We start from the raw sequence: 20476 nt of genomic DNA, 5'->3' as shown, positions 1-20476 counted from the left end.
CAAAGCCGAACAAATTGGCAGTTTTGCAAACCACAGTGGCCCAGGCTGTCATTACTATGCTGTTCCCATAAAAGGAGGAACAGAGTAAATTAAGATGATATAATTTTATTGACCTGGTTTGTTAGTGAAAACTGTACGCTCAAAGGCTTGCAAAATAGAAACAATAGGTTTCCTACAGCTTCCCCATTTCTTTTTTGCTTGTCCCCGCTTTTTCTTTTCTTTGTCTGAGTTCAGCTTGCACAAATGTCAACAACTCCATAGGTTACTTATTTCTGGCATTAAAAGGAGCCAGGACTACCACTAAGAAGAGAAGGCCCAGTCTGGGCACAGAAACTGCTTTGGTCGCCCTGCATGATGACCTCTGTCAGGAGAGAGACAGGGGAAATATTTCCCTGTTCATTCTCAACCTCTCAGCGGCTTTCAATACCAGCGACCACAGAATCCTTCTGGAGCGGCTGTCTGAGCTGGAAGCAGCTGGCGGTGCTTTGCGGTAGTTCCAGTCCTACTTTGATGCTCGCTCCCAGAAGGTGATGCTTGGGGAGTGCTTTTCAGACCCATGGAGACTTCAATGTGGAGTTTTTAGAACTCAATTTTACCCCCTATTTAACATCTACAGTGGTACCTTGGTTAACGAACTTAATCCATTCTGGAAGGCGGTTCTTATACCAAAGCGTTCTTAAACCAAGGCGTGCTTTCCCATAGCAGCGGGGGACTCAATTTACAAATGGAACACACTCAACAGGAAGCGGAACATGTTCTGCTTCCAATGCAAAGTTCACAAACCAAAACACCTACTTCCGGGTTTGCAGCGTTCTTAATCCAAGTTGTTCATAAACTAAGCTGTACTTAAACCAAGGTACCACTGTACATGAAAGCACTGAGTGACATCATTTGGAGTTTGCTTCTCCTTTACATCTGGACCAGTGTCTTGCCTTGGGCTGGATGAAAGCCAACAAACTGAAGCTCAATCCAGTTTAAGATTGAGGGACTGCGAATGGGCCAGGTGGCTAGGAGGTTACCTGTTCTTGATGGGGTTACACTTCCTCTGAAGGAGCAGGTTTGTAGCTTGGGGGTCCTCCTGGATCCTCTGCTGTCACTTGAGGCTCAGGTGGCCTCAGTGCCATAGAGCAGTGGTTCCCAACAGGTGGTCCGGGGACCCCCAGGGGTCCGCGAGCTATGCCAGAGGGGTCCGCAAGATGCTATTAGAATAAAAAATATATTAAATATATTTTGTATGATAACAGATTTTTGTTTTGGCCGCTTCCTGCATGAGCAGAGTCTAGCACAAAACTAGAATTAGATAGAGGCAGTAGTTCTGCTGTATGCCGTTAGGTGGCGCTTTACAAACACTGCTGTTTTGCAAAGAGGCAGCGTGCGCATTCTACTAACGCTCACCTCCCCAAGATGCTTTGCACGTGTTGGCTTCATTTGTGCGCTACTGCGCAGATACCCCGTCTTCTCCATTCCCCTCCCTCCTCCCTGGCGTGCGCTGCCTCTTTGCAAAACAGTAGTGTTTGTAAACAAAGCAAGCATTTTCTTCCATGTGTTTCATGAAAAACAAATATAGGAATCGGCTCGACATGCGGTCGGATTTCAGAGTGAAAGTTTCAAGTTTGGAACCTAATATTTCAGAAATAATGGACCCAAAGGACAGATTTAACTCATCTCATTAAGAACTGAAAATTAAAACTAACTGTATACTGATGGAGTACTCTGTTGTAACTGTAAAAACGTATAAATATACAATATAAAAAGACTCTTAATTTGGCTCTCACTTTTTAATTTTAGGATTAGGAATTAATGGGGGTCCTTGTCACAATAGCGGCTCGGTGGGGGGTCCTCAAGAAAATTTTGTTGGGAACCCCTGCCATAGAATGCCTTCCATCAGCTTCGGCTGGTGGCCCAGCTACACCCTTATCTGGACAAGGGTAGCCTAATTTCTGTTGTCTATGTTCTGGTTGGGTTACTGCAATGCATTATACGTAGGGCTGCCTACGTCTGGTTCATCTGGTGCAGAATTTGGCAACCAGGTTTATCTTGTATTTCATTCTGTGAACCACCCTGAGATCTTTTGATGAAGGGCTTCATCAAAGTCGGGGGGGGGGGGAAGGGCTTATAGAGAACAGGCCCCCCCTCATCAGAAGCAGCCCATCTCCAAGCAGTCATGAAAGCGAAGGGACGGATGAGGAAAGTCAGGAGACGGAAAGGGAGTGCCAGACCTCTGGCAACATCCAGGAGCCCCTGCTCCACAGGCAGGAAGAGGAGGGAGAGGGAAAGAGAGGAGAGGACGCAGGCAGAACGCAGACCCTCCCCCCCCCCGACTCCGGAATTGAGGAGGAGGAGAAAGGGGAGGAGATTCAGTGTCCCGAGGCTTTTATGTTGGTCCAAATCGCGGAAGGGGGCAGTGCCGGATTCTGATTCGGAATGAGGAGACATGAAACCGACCGCTCACTACACCGTAAATAATGAGGACTAATAAAGACTTTTGAAAGACAGGCATGTGGAAGGTCGTTACTCAGGAGTAGTCACAATAATCCCTGACAGGCTGTATATAAATTTAATAAATAACAACAACAACAACATCGGTCAGAACAAGCTGTTGTTCACAGTATCCCTATGTAATGGGAAATTTTGGTTTTCTCAAATTAAATAGGAAAGGAGAATGTTGGGTTCCAAGTCTTGTGAAAAGCTTGCTCACCACCCTCTGGAGTTTAAACCCATCTGGGTCCAGCAGGTTCGCCTTGGACAAAGCTGCAAGACAACAAGAACATGGCTACTAGAGTCTTCCCATTCAACACTTGTCAATCAAAGCTGTGTGTGCATTTGTGGGTGGGCAGGCGGCTGCTGCTGCTGCTGCTGCTCTAAGGCTGCAGGGATGATTGTCGGACTTTCCAAAGTTTGCTCCCCATCTCTTTCCCCTTCTTTGCACTTCAAGAAGACCAAATAGCATCAGACAAACAAAGCATATAAACAGGCAGGAACAGCCGTCATAATGATGGGAGTAGATTGTGAGTCATAGAATAAAGACAATGTAGTATTAAGGGAGCGTGATTCATTGAAACTAGAGACAACTAGAGAAAGATGGGTTAAGTCAGCAGTTCTCAAAGTGGGTGGGGCCTCCCACTGGGGGTGGGGCAGAGTGATTACCTGCGGGGATTGCTAAGAGGAAAGGGGCAGTAGTGGGGACTTTGAAAAGCTGGCATCAAGTCCATCCCTTTTGCTGAATTAATTAAACTAAACCGTTTTCAGTGGATTGTGAATAAATATGCAATTAATTTTTAAGAATAAGAATTTATTATTTATACCCCACCCATCTGGCTGGGTTTCCCCAGCTACTCTGGGCGGCTCCCAGCAGAATAGTAAAAACACGATAAAACATCAAACATTAAAAGCTTCCCTAAGCAGGGCTGCCTTCAGATGTCTTTTATAAGTCAGATAGTAGTTTATTTGCTTGACATCTGGTGGGAGGGCATTCCACAGGGTGGACGCCACCACTGAGAATGACACTCTTTGTCACTGAGAGCCCCCAACCAAAAACAAAGCAGCCCGGAAACAGCTTGGGCCTTCATTAGTGCAATTATAAACCGGACAGCCTTCTAAGAAGTGGCTGCACCAGGAGCTAGCTCACCTGCGATTAAGAGGGTCTACCAGTCCAGTTGGCAGACCCCACCATGTCTGAACTCTGTTCCAGCTAAGAATGTCCCACCGCCAGCCAGCAACAGTTGTTGATGAAGCCATCGGGTGGGAGGGAAGTCAGTCTCCAATTGAGAACTCCTCTCACACTAATAACAACATTAATAATAATAGTAATCATTTATATCCCACCCATCTGGCTGGGTTTCCCTAGCTACTCTGGGCGGCTCCCAGCAGAATAGTAAAAACACAATAAAACATCGAACAGGAAAAGCTTCCCTAAACAGGGCTGCCTTAAGATGTCTTCTAAAAGTCAGATAGTTGTTTGTCTCCTTGACATCTGAAGGGAGGGCATTCCACAGGGAGGGTGCCACCACTGAGAAGGCCCTCTGCCTGGTTCCCTGTAATCTCACTTCTCGCAGGGAGGGAACTACCAGAAGGCCCTCGGTGCTGTATCTCAGTGTCCGGGCAGAATGATGGGGGTAGAGACACTCCTTCAGGTATACTGGGTCAAGGCCATTTAGGGCTTTAAAAGTCAGCACCAACACTTCGAATTGTGCCCATAAATGTACTGTATTGCATTATTATCTTCTTTATTTTTTTTAAATATATTTTTATTAATTTTCCAATTAAAACCAATTATATCACATTCATTATTTCAAATTATACACATATATATCAATCAAACCGAATATTATGCCAAATCATCTAAAAAATTTTTTTTGGGGTTCCCATGCTTCAAGAAATTGGGAATTCCTCGCAACTGTCCACTGCCATCTTTTTTCTAAAGTTCAAATCGTCTCTCCAAGTTCATAATAATCCGAATCTTTCCCTTATAATCACATAGATGTTTTCCACTTTCAACCGATTGTTTCCCAGCTGCTGAGATAAATATCAAACAAGGTTTCACAAATGTTCTTTCTCCTGTGTGGGTTAATCAGTCCAGCCTCCCCATAAATCTTCTTGGTCTGGAGCTCCCTGTTGCGTCAACACGAAGCAGCGCCATCTTAAAAAAAACTCAAAACACTTTCGTTTTCTCTCATAACCTCATTATTATCTTCTTTAGTGGGTCATGCAAACTGCTATTCGGAATAATGTTTTTAATAGGGTAGGGGGCACTGGGGATGAGTTCATGGAACTACGGCAGCAGTGGATAAAAAAAAATAAATGAAATGGAAACTACCAGATTATACCAAAGACAGCTCCAAGCCTGAGGACCCCAGTCTAAGTCCCCTCTGATGGGACTTTCCCTATGCCTGTGGGGGTCTTAGCTGCACACCTTAGGTGGTAGCAACAAGGAGTGATGATTAGCTGTCATTTTGAATTCCTCAGTGGGGCTGGATCTATATGGATTTTTAAAAAACGGTATAAAAGTTCTTAATGCAAAATCTCATTGGCGACGGATCACTGCTCTACATCGCCACCTGGTGTCACATGTTTAGAATGCAGTTATAATGATATAATTGGCGAGTGTAGTTGAGTCCAAGGTCCGTGATGTAGCATCACATAGTGGGAAATGGGAAATGTCAGCTCATAGGCGGGGATTTCAGGGCTGGCTAATGTGCTCTACTCAAATGTAAGGCAGCAGGGTATTGTTGTCTGGCTAGCCCAGGACCTCCAACCACACTGCCCAGGCTTGCGTGTCAAGGAGGTCACTTCGGTGCTGCTAAAGCAGGGGTTCGACTTCACCCCCAGAGGCGCACTCCATTGTATCTTGAGACAGACGGATGCCAGCAACAACATAAACAGCAAATGTACCCTCTTATATCCATTCTGAAGGAAATCAGCCCTGAGTGCTCACTGGAAGGACAGATCGTGAAGATGAGGCTCCAATACTTTGGGCCACCTCATGAGAAGAGAAGACTCCCTGGAAAAGACCCTGATGTTGGGAAAGATTGAGGGCCCAAGGAGAAGGGGACGACAGAGGACGAGATGGTTGGACAGTGTTCTCGAAGCTACGAACATGAGTTTGACCAAACTGCGGGAGGCAGTGGAAGACAGGAGTGCCTGGCGTGCTCTGGTCTATGGGGTCACGAAGAGTCGGACATGACTAAACGACTAAACAACAACAACCCTCTTATATATAGAGGGTCCTGACTTCTGACTGCAGAAAAGGGAGACGATCAAGGGAAGGGCCACAGGTCAATGGTAGAGACTTGCATGATAATAATAATAATAATAATAATAATCACATTTTCAGTCCATGGCATTTCCAGGCAGAGTTGTGAAAACTCCAAAAAATCTCATACAGTCGTACCTCGGAAGTTGAACGCCTTGCAAGTCCAATGTTTTGGCTCCAGAATGCCGCAAACCCAGAAGTGAGTGTTCCAGTTTGCAAATGTTCTTTTGAACATCCGACACGGGTTCTGTGGGTACTTATTGGCTGCAGGAGTTTCTTGCATCCAACCAGAAGCCGTGCTTTGGTAGTCAAACGGACTTCCGGAACGGATTCAGTTCGACTTCCAAGGTACGACTGTATAATATGACTTCATAACTTTGTTTCAGCCTCTCCAATCTTTAACTGCAAATAAATATATTGTGGTCACCAGGACAATTAATGCAACAGCCCAATTGCAAAATCAATATGCCAATACTGAACTTGCAACTTAATAAATAGGACACCAGCCTCCCCGGGGTTGCAGAGGTCTCACAGAGATGTCTATGATGCAGAGGCTTGCAAGACTTGAAAAGGGCCAAAGCTCAGTGGTAGAACATCTGTCTGTCATGCATGAAGTCTCATGTTCAAACCCTGGCCTCTCCCGAGAGGCCTGAAAATATTTCCTGCCTGAAATCCTGGATAGTCACTGCCAGTCAGTGCATACAATGCTGTGCTAGATGGGCCAAGGTTTTGACTCTGTATAAGGCAGTTCTGGATTCTTCCTTAATGATAATTCAATTGTTTTAACTTTTTCTGTGAACCACTTTCAGGGTTTTCTTTTCTTTTTTACGATCAAGTACTGTATCTGGGACCCAGGTGGCGCAGTGGGTTAAACCACTGAGCTTAGGGCTTGCTGATCAGAAGGTCGGTGGTTCAAATCCCTGTGACGGGGTGAGCTCCCATTGCTCGGTCCCTGCTCCTGCCAACCTAGCAGTTTGAAAGCACGTCAAAGTGCAAGTAGATAAATAGGAACCGCTACAGCGGGAAGGTAAGCAGTGTTTCCGTGTGCTGCTCTGGGTTGCCAGAAGCGGCTTTGTCATGCTGGCCACATGACCTGGAAGCTATACGCCGGCTCCCTCGGCCAATAATGCGAGATGAGCGCGCAACCCCAGAGTCGGTCACGACTGGACCTAATGGTCAGGGGTCCCTTTACCTTGCTGTATCTTTAATGAAATGAAATAAGCGGAGGTATATTTTACCCAGCAAATACTCACAAACCAGATTCTGAACAGGTATTCCTAATCCAGGCACCTCTCGGTCCTGCGCTGCAAGTATTTTCTGCGTAAAAAACCCCCTTATTCGGAAGATGTGTCTGCCTATCAAAAGAGGCATGACGTACCGTGCACATGTTTGATCATTGCTGGAATATGTGCGGGGAACGACACATTTGGGGAAGAGGCCCTTATCCCACACCGCAGTGTGGGATTTCTAAATTAGTCATCTCGTCTACAGAGATGGCTTTAAAAGGCAGAAGACTGTTTTCTAAATTAGCTCTGTTACTTAACTGACTGACATTTTCCATCACTGGCAATGACGACTTGGGAAACTTCCCAGCGTGGGCATATGCCGCTTCAATCTGACGTGCCGTAAAATCTGGGGGAGCCACAGACGGCTTGGTGACGAGACCGGAAATGACAGCCAAGAGGGGTGACGGCAAGCTCAGGTGATCTGCTGCGTTGTCACCCGATGAGTGTCAGTGGCTTGTGTTTTGCCGCCGTGCAATGACTCCTGGAAGGACTGTGGAGTGAGGCAGGCATTAACAGTCTCCCCCACACGCCACGCTTCATGCCAGCCCCAGAGATATATTGTTTACCTCCCCGTTTGCCACCCGGCCTCGAAACCCCAGAGTCATTCTTTTACTCACTCCCTTTGCCTCCGTTTTCATATTAAGAAGCTGCCAGTTCCTTCCACGTCTTCTTGGGAGGTGATATGACAGCCATCTTCAAATACTTGACGGGCTGTCACATGGAAGAGGGAGCAAGCTTGTTTCCTGCGGCTCCCGAGGGTTGGCCCCGAACCAACGGATTCAAATTACAAGAAAGGAGATTCCAACTGAATGTGAGGAGGAACTTTCTGGCAGTGAAAGCTGTTTGACAGCAGAACCGACTCCCTCGGAAGGTGGTGGACTCTCCTTCATTGGAGAGTCTTTCAAGAGAAGTTGGATGGCCATCTGTCAATGATTCTTAAGCTGTGATGAGTACATTGCAGGGGGTTGGACTAGATGTCCCTTGGGGTCCCTTCCAGCTCTACAAATCTATGTTTCTATGAGTCCACATGTTATTCAACCTTCAGTCCCCAGATGTTGCTGCACAGCATCTCCTGTCGTCTGTGACCATTGGATCTGCTGTCTGGGGATGGAGGAAGTCAGAGTCTAGTACAGGCATAGGCAAACTCAACCATGCAGGTGTTTGGGGACTACAATTCCCATCATCCCTGACCTGTTAGCTAGGGATGATGGGAGTTTTAGTTCCAAAACATCTGGAGAGCCGAGTTTGCCTATGCCTCGTCTAGTAGCATCCCAAGACGCTTGTTAGAAGAACAATGCTTAAGACGGCATTCACATAGTATTTATCCCATTTCCCCGATGTTTCCTTGTTAATTTCCACATCATGTTTTAACTGTCATATAACGTAAAAGCCACTTTTGGAAAACTAACAGAATTTAGTGAATGCTTAATGCTTATTTGCAGTTCCCTTAAAGTGATGGAATTCAGGGCAGTATATTGTCATATAGTTCTTTCCTACTATCTCCATAGAATTCATAGAATTGTAGAGTTGGAAGGGTCCCTGAGGATCATCTAGTCCAACCCCCTGCAATGCAGGAATATGCAGCTGTCCCATGCGGGAATCGAACTTGCAACCTTGGCATTCTCAGCATCATGCTCTAACCAACTGAGCTATCCACTATCATGGGGGAACAGTAGCAAACATGTGTGAAACGGGTGAGGACAGTGGCATGCTCCAATGATGTTTTTTTTCCCCTGTGTCACACAACATTTGCTGGCGTCAAAAAGCATGCCAGTATTTTGCTCAAAAAGCCACAGTTCCATAACACAACAGGTACTGCAGTGTGAAAGGAATGTTAGAAAATAGGGAACAAGTAGTAGCATTATATTTGGGGAAGCTAACACAATATTCTTAAAGGCCAGGGTTCCACCTACTCTATAGGATGTGGGTGGCGCTGTGGTCTAAACCCCTGAGCCTCTTGGGCTTGCCGATCGGAGGGTCGGTGGTTCGAATCCGAGTGACAGGGTGAGCTCCCGTTGCTCTGTCCCTGCTCCTACCAACCTAGCAGTTTGAAAGCACACCACTGCAAGTAGATAAATAGGTACCATTGTGGCAGGAAGGTAAATGGCGTTTCCGTGTGCTCCAGTTTCCGTCACGGTGTTCCGTTGTGCCAGAAGTGGTTAAGTAATGCTAGCCACATGACCCGGAAAGCTGTCTGTGGACAAACACCAGCTCCCTCGGCCTGAAAGCGAAATGAGCGCCGCAACCTCATAGTTGAATTCGACTGGACATAACCGTCCAGGCGTCCTTTACCATTTACTCTCTGGAAAACCCTCTTGGGGGGTGTTGTTCCTGGGCGGAAGCATCAGACTCCTCCTGACGACCCATTTATTTAAGCATGATTTGCCTGGATCAGCTGATCCATCACATAGCTGTGTTTTATTATTATTACTTGTTGAGAGTTTACTGGAAGTTTTATTGATAAAATTCTCAGTTTTTATCGATGCAGTTCTTTGCAATTTTTGTTATAAAGCTGCATATAGAATTCCCCATTCTTTTTAAAAAAGAAGATCTTACTGTACGTTATGTAAACCACTTAGGGGTTTTGCTTACGGAGCAGAATAATAACAATGACAAAATAATAATAATAATAATAATAATAATAATAATAATAATATACCTAAAGGTTGGTATCCTTGTCTCGAAGGCCCACCAAAAGTGCTCCTGTTTCCAACGCCACTCCCATCAATGGAACCATAAGACATTTTTTTATCAGAAGGCTTTGGAGTCGGGCTTTTGCTTTAAAGCTGCAAAAAGAGAAAATACACAGAATTTATTTAAAACACACACACACAGAGAGAGAGAGAGAGAGGGAAATCACATAGGAGCACAGGAGTCAGATGCTTGGTAAGTCTAGCTTAGTGTTGCAGAGGCTCTACAAGGTTTCAGGAAAGGGTCTCTGGAAAGGTTTGAGGCAAAGAGAAGGAAGCTCTGTTTGAGAATACCAGAGTGAAGAGGTGAGGTTTAGGAGGTCTTTAAGATAGAGAAAGCTGAGGAGGATCTAATGGGAACGTAGGGGGAGGTGGCATAAGATTCCCAAGAATAAACATAGCTCCATGAATACAGAAGGTCCCAGGTTCGTTCCCCGGCATCTTTAGGTAGTTTTGGGAATGTCCCTTGTCTGAAATCCTGGATAGTCTGCACCAGTCAGTGTAGACAAAGCTGAACTACAATGGCATGACTCTGTTTAATGCTGGTTACTGTGGGTTATGCCTATGAATAGTGGGATGATCTATTGTGAATATAAAACAGGCATTTCCATAGGAAGGATAACTCTCTCTCTCTCTCTCTCTCTCTCTCTCTCTCTCTCTCTCTCTCTCTCTCTCTCTCTCTCTCTTCTTCCTTTCTTCAAACCTTGACCACTGTGCTAAATCTTTGCCAATTATCTGTCAATCATTCATTGCCCAGAACTCAAACATGTCAATACACTGTCTGCCAAATCAATTCCTAGCAATTTAGGTCAGTTATGAGATTTCTCTCTCTCTCTCTTTCTCTCTTTCTCTCTCTCTCTCTTTTCTTTCTTTCTTTCTCTCTCTCTCTCCATCATCCAAGGCCCATCACTTAGAAATGAGCTGCCTTCCCTCGCTGTGCATTCCAAATTCATGAGCTTTTGTTAGACCATCCTTTGAGAAGGGAATATGTCAACGGCCAGAACAGAGCCCTGGAATAATTGCACAAACCCCAGTTCCCCCATTGAGTTATACACTGCGCATGTCAGAGGTCAATCAGAAGATCTGTAAAGCAGGATTACACACACACACCAATTCTTTTTTTCCATAAAAGGGACTCTGGCTTTAAACTCATTCATGCCCTTTCCCCTCAGATGTTTGTGAAGCATGCTACATTCTCCACGTCCTTCAAGAAAGGTACCAGGAGGTGTTTTAAGAAGTGGTATGTCAAAAGTCTCTGGAATTACTCCACTGCAAATGACTGCTGAGCCGAGCTAGGTTGGTCATGACAATAATTCAGACGTATTTCCACGTGGTTCATCATTCCCTTGCATGTGTGGGCTCTGTCCTCCCTGCTTATCACTTGCTGTATTTTGCTATGGTGTACAAATCAGCAACAGCATCCTTAAAATCACGGTTTGCCTGTTTCAAACCATGGTTTGGCGGTGGAGAACTAACCACGGTTTACTGTTCTGCATGCCACAGCAGCATAGCTACCAAACTAGGATGGAACCAGAGAGAGGGGATTTATATGTATAGATCCTATCTATCTATACATCCATCCATCCATCTAGTGGTACCTTGATTCTTAAATGCCTTCGTTCCCAAACACCGAAAACCTAGAAGTAAGTGTTCTGGTTTTTGAACTTTTTTTCAAAAACCAAACGTCCGATGTGGCTGTCACCTATTGTTTCCAGGGTGCCTGAACCAATCAGAATGTTTTCAAACATTTCGGAAGTCAAACAGACTTCTGGAACGGATCAAGTTCGAGAACAAGAAAGAAAATTCCACCTAAACATTAGGAAGAACTTCCTGACAGTAAGAGCTGTTCGGCAGTGGAATTTGCTGCCAAGGAGTGTGGTGGAGTCTCCTTCTTTGGAGGTCTTTAAGCAGAGGCTTGACAGCCATCTGTCAGGAATGCTTTGATGGTGTTTCCTGCTTGGCAGGGGGTTGGACTGGATGGCCCTTGTGGTCTCTTCCAACTCTATGATTCTATGATTCTAACCAAGGTACCACTGTATTTGGCGCCTTTGTTTTTGCTATTTATTTTGCATTTTTGTTTTTAGGCTTTTTTGGATAATTTGTTTTTGTGACTGTGTGGAACCCAGTTCAGCTACTGATTGATTGATTGTGTGACTGTGGAAACAATCCAAACAATGACTATCATCAGTGCAAATAAGAAACAAAATCATTTTAATTTTTAACATCTACAATACTGTCTTGTTTACTTTATAGTGCAGTACATAGTTGATTGCTTTCATTTTATGGGTCAGTGGTCTCGTTACAGAGTAAAATTCATGTTAAATTGCTGTTTTAGGGGTTGTTGTTTTTTAAAAGTCTGGAATGGATTAATCCTTTTTGCGTTACTTTCAATGGGAAAGCGCGCCTTGGTCTTGGAATGCTTTAGTTTTGGAACGGACTTCCAGAACGGATTAAGTTTGAGAACCAAGGTACCACTGTATGTCCAAGTTCAATGAGATAGGATGCCCACCTAAGCTCCACAAGATGATTGCCTCATTCCATGAGAACATGGGTGACAGCGTCCAGGGTGATGGCTCATCCTCAGACACATGCCCTATAAAGAGCAGTGTGAAACAGGGCTGTATTCTTGTCCAAAACCTCTTTGGCATAAACTTCTCCCTGTTGTTGTTCTATGCCTTCAGCTCAACAGAAGATGGTGTGTACATCCATTGAAGGGTGTCTGTTCAACCTGGCACATCTCCGCACCAAGACAAAATGTGGTGGGTTCTTATATAAGAGTTGTAATTTGCAGATGGCACAGTCTTCACAACACACTCTAAGGAACCTCATCAGCCATTTTGCCGAGGCCTGCAAGGGATTCACCCTTACCATCAGCCTGATGAAGACCACATGTCAGCATCGGTGACCACACCCTTGAGGTGGTGGACTATTTTGTCTACCTATGGGAGAAAGTTTTTAGGGACGCAGGTGGCACTGTGGGTTAAACCACTGAGCGTAGGGCTTGGTGATCAGAAGGTCAGCGGTTCGAATCCCTGCGACAGGGTGAGCTCCCGTTGCTCGGTCCCAGCTCCTGCCAACCTAGCAGTTCAAAAGCACGTCAAAGTGCAAGTAGATAAATAGGGACTACTCCAAGCGGGAAGGTAAACGGCGTTTCCATGTGCTGCTCTGGTTTGCCAGAAACGGCTTTGTCATGCTGGCCACATGACCTGGAAGCTGTACGCCGCCTCCATCGGCCAATAATGCGAGATGAGCACGCAACCCCAGAGTCGGTCACAACTGGACCTAATGGTCAGGGGTCCCTTTACCTTTTTATGGGAGAAAGTATTGCTAATGTCCTGTACAAATGGATGCCAACAACACACCTGTCAGGATCGAGAGCTCACTGCATTGGGAAGATTTAGGGCACCACCTGGCAGGATAGAGTCTCAAACAAAGACACGTCCTTCCAAGCAGACATTCCCAGCATGTTTGCACTCCTGTCTCAGCAATGTCTACGCTGACTTGGTCATATCCACAGAATTGAAGATGGTAGAATCCACAAAGACAGGCTTTACAGGGAGTTGGCTTCAGGCAACAGGCCCACTGGCAGACCAGTTCTGTGCTACAAAGAGGTCTGCAACATGACACGAAGGCTGGAAACATCAACCCTGCCGTGCAAGAATCCCTTGTGTATGACCACAGAGCCTGGACACAATCAGTCAGGTTGTGTATCCATAGGATTAACCAGAGAAGGAATGTCCGATGGGAGAAGTGCAGAGATGCCTTCATCTGCCCCAGCTGCAACAAAACATGTTTCTTTTGTATTGGTCTCTACAGCCACAGTAGACAATAGTTTGACTTCACCCCTGAAGGTACTCTTACATTGTCTCCCGAGTCAGATGGATGCCAACAACATTCCAATATGAATTGTGTCTGAATTTAGCCAGTGGGGACTGTAATACTATGGGGTATTACACCAACACCATCACAATGCTGACAACTAATAATCTTCAAGTCCCGGGCACATTAAACAATGAAAACATCCTCCCTGATCTTCTAGGCAGCTCCAGAAAAGAGGACATCCCAGGAAGCAAGAAACGTAGAATTTTCCCAGAACTGATAGATGTTAAGGCTAATGCCATTTGAGTGGTTAATGTGCATAACAAGTGGGCCCCGTGAACATTCAACACGCTACATGGGTAATGGGCACATAATCCGTCTACGAAGATGGAATTGTGTGCTTTTACCAGTCAATATATACAGTCCCCAACAGGCATAGGGGAATGTGCATTTCTCAACTGCACATTAACTGCTCGGCTTATATTACCTCTCACATACATGCATGCAAGCCTAAAATATGATCTGATACAGTGGTACCTCGGTTTACAAACACAATTGGTTCCGGAAGTCTGTACTTAACCTGAAGCGTACTTAACCTGAAGCGAACTTTCCCATTGAAAGTAATGGAAAGTGGATTAATCCATTCGAGACGGGTCCGCGGAGTACTCAACCTGATGCGTACTTAACCTGAGGTGAACTTTCCCATTGAAAGTAATGGAAAGTGGATTAATCTGTTCCAGACAGGTCTGCGGAGTACTTAAAATGAAAATACTCAAACCGAGGCGTACTTAAACCGAGGTATGACTGTATTTATCTTTATCAGTAGAGATTGCCTGGGACTAAAGGCAAAGGATGCGCTCTACGACTGAACCCCATCTTTTCTCAACTGATTACACCTTCCACAAAGCACATATATAGGGGTTAATACCCAGAGTCATTGCCTTCAGGGCTTCAAAACACAGGAACAGCAAAGAGAATTCTGCACAGTTCTCTGCAACAGGAGAATAGCACGCAGACAGATTTGAGGCAGTAAATAAACTCCTTATGTTGTCGAAATGCCCTGAGCACATTTTGCCTCTAGGAGAGGCATCCCTGCTTCACCAAAACAGGACACAGCCTATGCAAAAAAAAAAAAAAAAAAACCTTGTTGTATCCTTGTCAAAATGCCTCAAGGACACTGCAAATGTGAAGGGCATGCCCTCAGGCATACAAGAAACCTTATCCTCAACGGGGCAATCTTGGTCTTTTCTCCTTGCTCCCCGAGACTTGTAGCATTCAGTGTTTATTTCTGCTTTGACGTGAAACTGTTGCCCACAGCTCTGGCCAAGCACCGACTTGAACAGGTTTGGGGTTGTTGTGTTTTTTGTTTTGTTTTGTTTTTTAAAAAGCAAAAGCTTTCCAGAGTGCCTCAAGAACTAACGTAGTCTAAAACTGTTCACACACACACACTCAAAGGAACAGGATCCAAGACAAAACCCAGAAGCCTAGTTGGCTGTTGTTGTTATTAAAAAAATTCCTTCAGTAGCACCTTAAAGACCAACTAAGTTTTTATTTTGGTATGAGCTTTCGTGTGCATGCACACTTCTTCAGTTGTTATTGTTAGAGCAGAACACTTGACAGTTGCCTACCTACAAAGTGCTTCCTCCAAATTATTTTCTGTGAACCGTCAAAATGGATATCCTAAGAACTGAACTGTGACCAGGAAAAGAACCCAATTCTAAGGGGAAACAGAGGAGGGGAGGAAAGTTCAAGGAGAAACAGAGAGGCCATCAGAAGTACAGTATGTGGATATCAAAAAGAGGGCTTCAGGGTCGCACACTGTCCATGGTGCTGATAGGAGACAATCCTGCCCAAGCCATTTCATTAAGTCTGCTCTCTCTTTTTGTGGAGTCCGGTTTTACAGTGGAATATGTAATTTCAGGAAGCCTGTAGTTCTTCTCTCTCTAAGGAACAGCCCCCCCCCCCGGGAAAAGTACCACCTTTCACTATAAACTAAGCATGCCTCAACATCTCTTGGTAAAGCACTTGCCAAGAGTTGCCAGTTTAAAGGAGGCAAACATGATTGGCACTTTGTTGTGTTCCTTGAAAGATGATGAAATTGTGCAGGGGGACCTTTTTGGGGAAATCAATGAATTTCAGGAAATGACATTTATCTCATAAATTTTATATGACACTTGATTGTTGTTGCTGTTTGTTTTTGTGTTGTTGTGTTGTTGTTTTTTAATGTAGAATTAAGGGGCAGAGCTTTTCATGGACTTTATTCACTGAGGATACAGATATGGGTGCTGGTAAACAGCTGTGGTGTGTCTGAATATTCCGCTTGGGGATATAAAAAAAAACGTTTAGAACTCTATCCCAAAAGGCATGTCAGGAGAAATGCTTGGATGAACCATTTTACTGACATGCTAGCAATGGTGAATGGTAATGTTTTCCCTGGACCATACCGCTAAAGGCTGCAAGTAGGATGATACATATTTTGAGTTTTCTCCCATGAAACAATTCCTTGCACAAATAAAATTAGGGTGTCAGAAAAGCATGGGGTTTTCGGTTTTGGTTTTTCAGATTGCTCCCTATAATGTTGTTATTCTACAGGCAGTGAGGAGTTTGGAGGAAGAAGCATTCACACATAGACATGCCCCACCCCCACCCCCCAAAAAACCTGGCTGCAGCTTGAAGTAGCAGAATCCAGGTATCATGTGATTCTGATGCTGGTTTAAATTAGTGCCAACCTGAGCTCCTCGCAGGCTGCATCTTGGCAAAAGATAGAACAACTGTTCCCCATCTCTCCTCACTTGTAAAGAGCGAAAAACGCAATTTGCTTTCCAAGTGTCTTAATAATTACTAAGCCAATGCTTGGATTAATCTATTGAGTTCCTCTGAGCATGCATTTCTCCTTCCACTTTTTAAAAAAAGAATAATGAAGTCTGTAGTTTATTGATATCTATTTACTGTAGCGCCATCTTGCCCCTTCCTTTCATTTTCCTCCTTGAACCCTACATGTAGAACAGTCTTAATCTACCAACACACTAAGCAAACATAGAATCATTGCATATTTCATTGAACAGCAAAATTAAAACCCTAGTCATTGCAATAATTCTGGCATCACCCACCTCACCGCTGCTGGTGAATTATGAATACAGATAACTGCCGAGTGACAGAAATAGCTGTCACTGTCATTTGAGAGCCAGGGATGTAAAGTAGTTACAGCATTGGGAACAGGAACGCCGAAATCCAGGTTCAAATCCTCACTTGGCCATGAAGGACATTGGATGACCTTGGTCCAATCGCTTGCTTTCAGACCAATTTATCTTGCAAGGTTGTTGTGAAGATGAAATGAGGGAAAATGTTTAAATTTAACAACTTCCCACCCAGGTCAGTACACGGGAAGAAAATTACTTTGGACAATGATGAATGATAGCACTTTCAAAGCATATTGGGTAGCAACCAACTGGTGTGCCAGCTTTCACAGATCAATAAAATTAGCTCCAAAGATTAGAAAACCCTTCAGAACAGGGTGGAAAGTAGTGTCAACATTTTAAAAAGGGAAAGGACCCCTGATAGTTAAGTCCAATCGCGAACGACTCTTGCGTTGTGGCGCTCATCTCGCTTTAGTGGCCAAGGGAGACGACATTTGTCCACTGACAGTTTTTCCGGGTCATGTGGCCAGCGTGACTAAGCCGCTTCTGGCGAAACCAGAGCAGCACACGGAAACACTGTTTACCTTCCTGCCACAGTGGTACCTATTTATCTACTTGCACTTTGACGTGCTTTCGAACTGCTAGGTTGGCAGGAGCTGGGACAGAGCAATGGGAGCTCACCCCGTCGCGGGGATTCGAACCGCTGACCTTCCGATCACCAAGCCCTACGCTCAGTGGTTTAGACCACAGTGTCACCTGGTGTAAACATTAGGAGACAACTACTGCCTTCAAGTCCTAGTTGTGGGCCTAGCAGACGCACCTGCATGGCCACTGGGAGAAGCAGGATGTTGATGACTTGGTAAACCCTTGGTCTGTGATGCAGCAGCTAAAAAAGCCAATGCAATTCTGGGCTGCATCAATAGGAGTATAGCATCTAGATCTAGGGAAGTAATAGTACCACTGTATTCTGCTCTGGTCAGACCTCACCTGGAGTACTGTGTCCAGTTCTGGGCACCACAGTTCAAGAAGGATACTGACAAGCTGGAACGTGTCCAGAGGAGGGCAACCAAAATGGTCAAAGGCCTGGAAACAATGCCGTATGAGGAACGGCTTAGGGAGCTGGGTATGTTTAGCCTAGAGAAGAGAAGGTTAAGGGGTGATATGATAGCCATGTTCAAATATATAAAAGGATGTCATATAGAGGAGGGTGAAAGGTTGTTTTCTGCTGCTCCACAGAAGTGGACACGGAGTAATGGATTCAAAGTACAAGAAAGAAGATTCCACCTCAACATTAGGAAGAACTTCCTGATAGTAAGAGCTGTTCGGCAGTGGGATTTGCTGCCAAGGAGTGTGGTGGAGTCTCCTTCTTTGGAGGTCTTTAAGCGGAGGCTTGACAGGCATATGTCAGGAATGCTTTGATGGTGTTTCCTGCTTGGCAGGGGGTTGTACTGGGTGACCCTTGTGGTCTCTTCCAACTCTATGATTCTATGATCAACAGAACTCAGGGGTTCTTAAATATTTCAAAAGATGTAGACACTGACTCAGTGGCTACATTTGGACAGCTGGATTTGGCTTAATAAGCTAAGAGGAGAATTATCTGAGCCCCTTTTTCCTCATTCCCATCTCAGAATTGTGCAATAATATCAGGAAGTTTTCAATTAACCCTAATAGTTTCACCTTTCTGTAAAACACTTCAAGTTTTGTTGTTTTGTTTTTGTTTTTCCAATCAAACAGCGTATACATTTTATTAAATAAGTAAATAATGGGCTCTTCCTTGGAAAACTGGTAACAGATATGTCAAAGTAATAATAATAATAATAATAATAATAATAATAATTATTATTATTATTATTATTATTTATACCCCGCCTATCTGGCTGGGTTTCCCCAGCCACTCTGGGCGGCTTCCAACAGAAAAATAAAATAATTGATTAAACATTAAAAGCCTCCCTTATTATGTCTCATCAATGGGGCTCATCATCAATAACAATCAGACAAGCAAATTAGGATCTTAAACCCGCTTCAATTTATGTTTTAAGAACCTGGCTTGTTCTAAATCTGCTAACTATAGTTTTCTGATTTGAAGATAATGAGAAAGTGTGGTTAGTTGAAGACTTCGTTTATTAAGTGAAAGAATGGAAGCCAATTTGTGCATAATAAATTGCATATAACTATCCAAACCAACTGATGGCAATTGTTCCCTTTTTTGTGTTTGTGTGTGCATGTATATAGTGTCCTGGAACAACCACATGACAATTTCTTTCAAATGGTGGATCATGCTCGCTGGGGCTTGCTTCTCTCCTAAATATTCCCTTACACTAAAAACGGAAAGCTTTAAATGAAAAATGTATTGTTTTATTCACTCTCCACAAAATAAACGAACAATAGCAGGCAGAAAAGAAAAGGAAAATTGGGATAATTTCTAGAAGAGGTAGAAGCCCCATCACATATAATACAAAACGTTTTATTGTAGCGATTGCCCATCTTACCGTAAAGAAAAGAAATTATCAGAAGTTATCCAAATCCAACCCAGGGAAAAAATGGGGGGGGACGGGGGGACTGACAGCTACAAGCTGTCATCCCCAGAAAGAAAGGGGGGGATGTGTTTTGATTGGAAAGCGAGTAGCCGGGAAAAAAACACCTCAATGATAAAATAAAAACCGTGAAATAGTATGTCCCACAAGTGAAACATCAAAAAGAAATGGAGAATAAAGAAAATAACTGACAGGGGGAAATAAACAAGCATCTGGAAAGAGGCAAAGAATAGATCTGCAAATATAAATTATGTTATGGGTGGTTTTGATCCTTTGGGGGGGGGTGTTGGTAGGCTGGTTTGCATCTAATTATTCCCCCAGACCCCCCAGATCTATCGCTACAACTGTTTGGGAAAAACTGATTGTCTTCATGGCTGGAGCAACAGCATCGGAACTGGAAGCCAGGCCAGGCCAACCAAGGAATCTCTGAAGATGCAATGGGACAGAAGAGGGCATGTGGTATGGCTTGACGCCATGTCAGTGAACCTTCCCCAACCAAGGACCCTTGAGATGTTGTTGGGCTACAACTCCCATCTTATTTGATGAATGGACTTCCTGGCTGAGGTCACTGGGAGCTGGAGTCCGACAACATCTGGAGGGGAACCAGGTCAATCTGAATTCTTCCTGGTCTCACTTTCTGCCTTGCTTTCTGCATTCTGAGCAGAAGAAGTGGGCTTTGAGGCTGTTGGCTGCACACCATCTTGGCCTGGCCTTGCTCTGGTCTCTGGACTCACCTCTTTCTACCTCTCTGCCTTGCTTTAGGCTGCCCAGATTTACCCAGCCCATAGGGGTCTTACCACTGACGTTCCACAGGCCAGCTCCAACAGAGAGGTGGAAAGAGATCACACAGCTGAATGTGGTGCCTACAAGATCCATTCCACAGATGCTCAAGTGGTATTCTGATAGTTGCAAGGTGGAAAGGACAGGTGGAGATCCAATTTAGAGCAGGGCTAAGGAGATGTTTCTGGATGACACCTTCCTTCATCCATAGTCACTAGCCCAACTGGGAGTTGCCCAACAGCATTTGGAGGGTCAAAGTTTCCCCCAGACCTGCTTTAGCGAATAAATTGACCCGATAGCTCCTGGTGGCTCTTCCAGATGTTGCAATGTGATGATAAATCACAGAATTGGGTAGAGTCAGATTGCCTCCCTGTTCTGTTCTTTGTTTATATCATTCATATTCCTCTTTGTGCCAAAGTAGACTTGCATAAGTATAAAAGTATAAAACCCAATTTCACAGACATTAAAATATAACCCC

The 20476-nt window shown here is 44.5% G+C and overlaps 1 protein-coding gene across 5 annotated transcripts in view; it reads right to left on the bottom strand.

The window, feature by feature from the left end:
- Nucleotides 1-20476, bottom strand: part of TSNARE1 (t-SNARE domain containing 1) — a 381230-nt gene that overhangs the window by 275696 nt on the left and 85058 nt on the right. For 3 of the 5 annotated variants that reach the window (XM_060277563.1, XM_035125893.2, XM_060277562.1), the window contains exon 3: nt 9698-9824. In XM_060277563.1, coding sequence (XP_060133546.1) covers nt 9698-9782 — 85 coding nt within the window. In that variant the 5' untranslated portion in view covers nt 9783-9824. Of the gene's footprint in view, nt 1-1019; nt 3601-3628; nt 3783-9697; nt 9825-20476 lie in introns of those variants that run through there. The other 2 variants (XM_060277565.1, XM_060277564.1) reach the window with 2 other exon arrangements.

Source organism: Zootoca vivipara, chromosome 8 (genome assembly GCF_963506605.1).
Source record: "Zootoca vivipara chromosome 8, rZooViv1.1, whole genome shotgun sequence".
Taxonomy (NCBI): Eukaryota; Metazoa; Chordata; class Lepidosauria; order Squamata; family Lacertidae; genus Zootoca; species Zootoca vivipara.
Note: the sequence above shows the minus strand (reverse complement) of the source record. Positions and strands in the feature narration are given on the sequence as shown.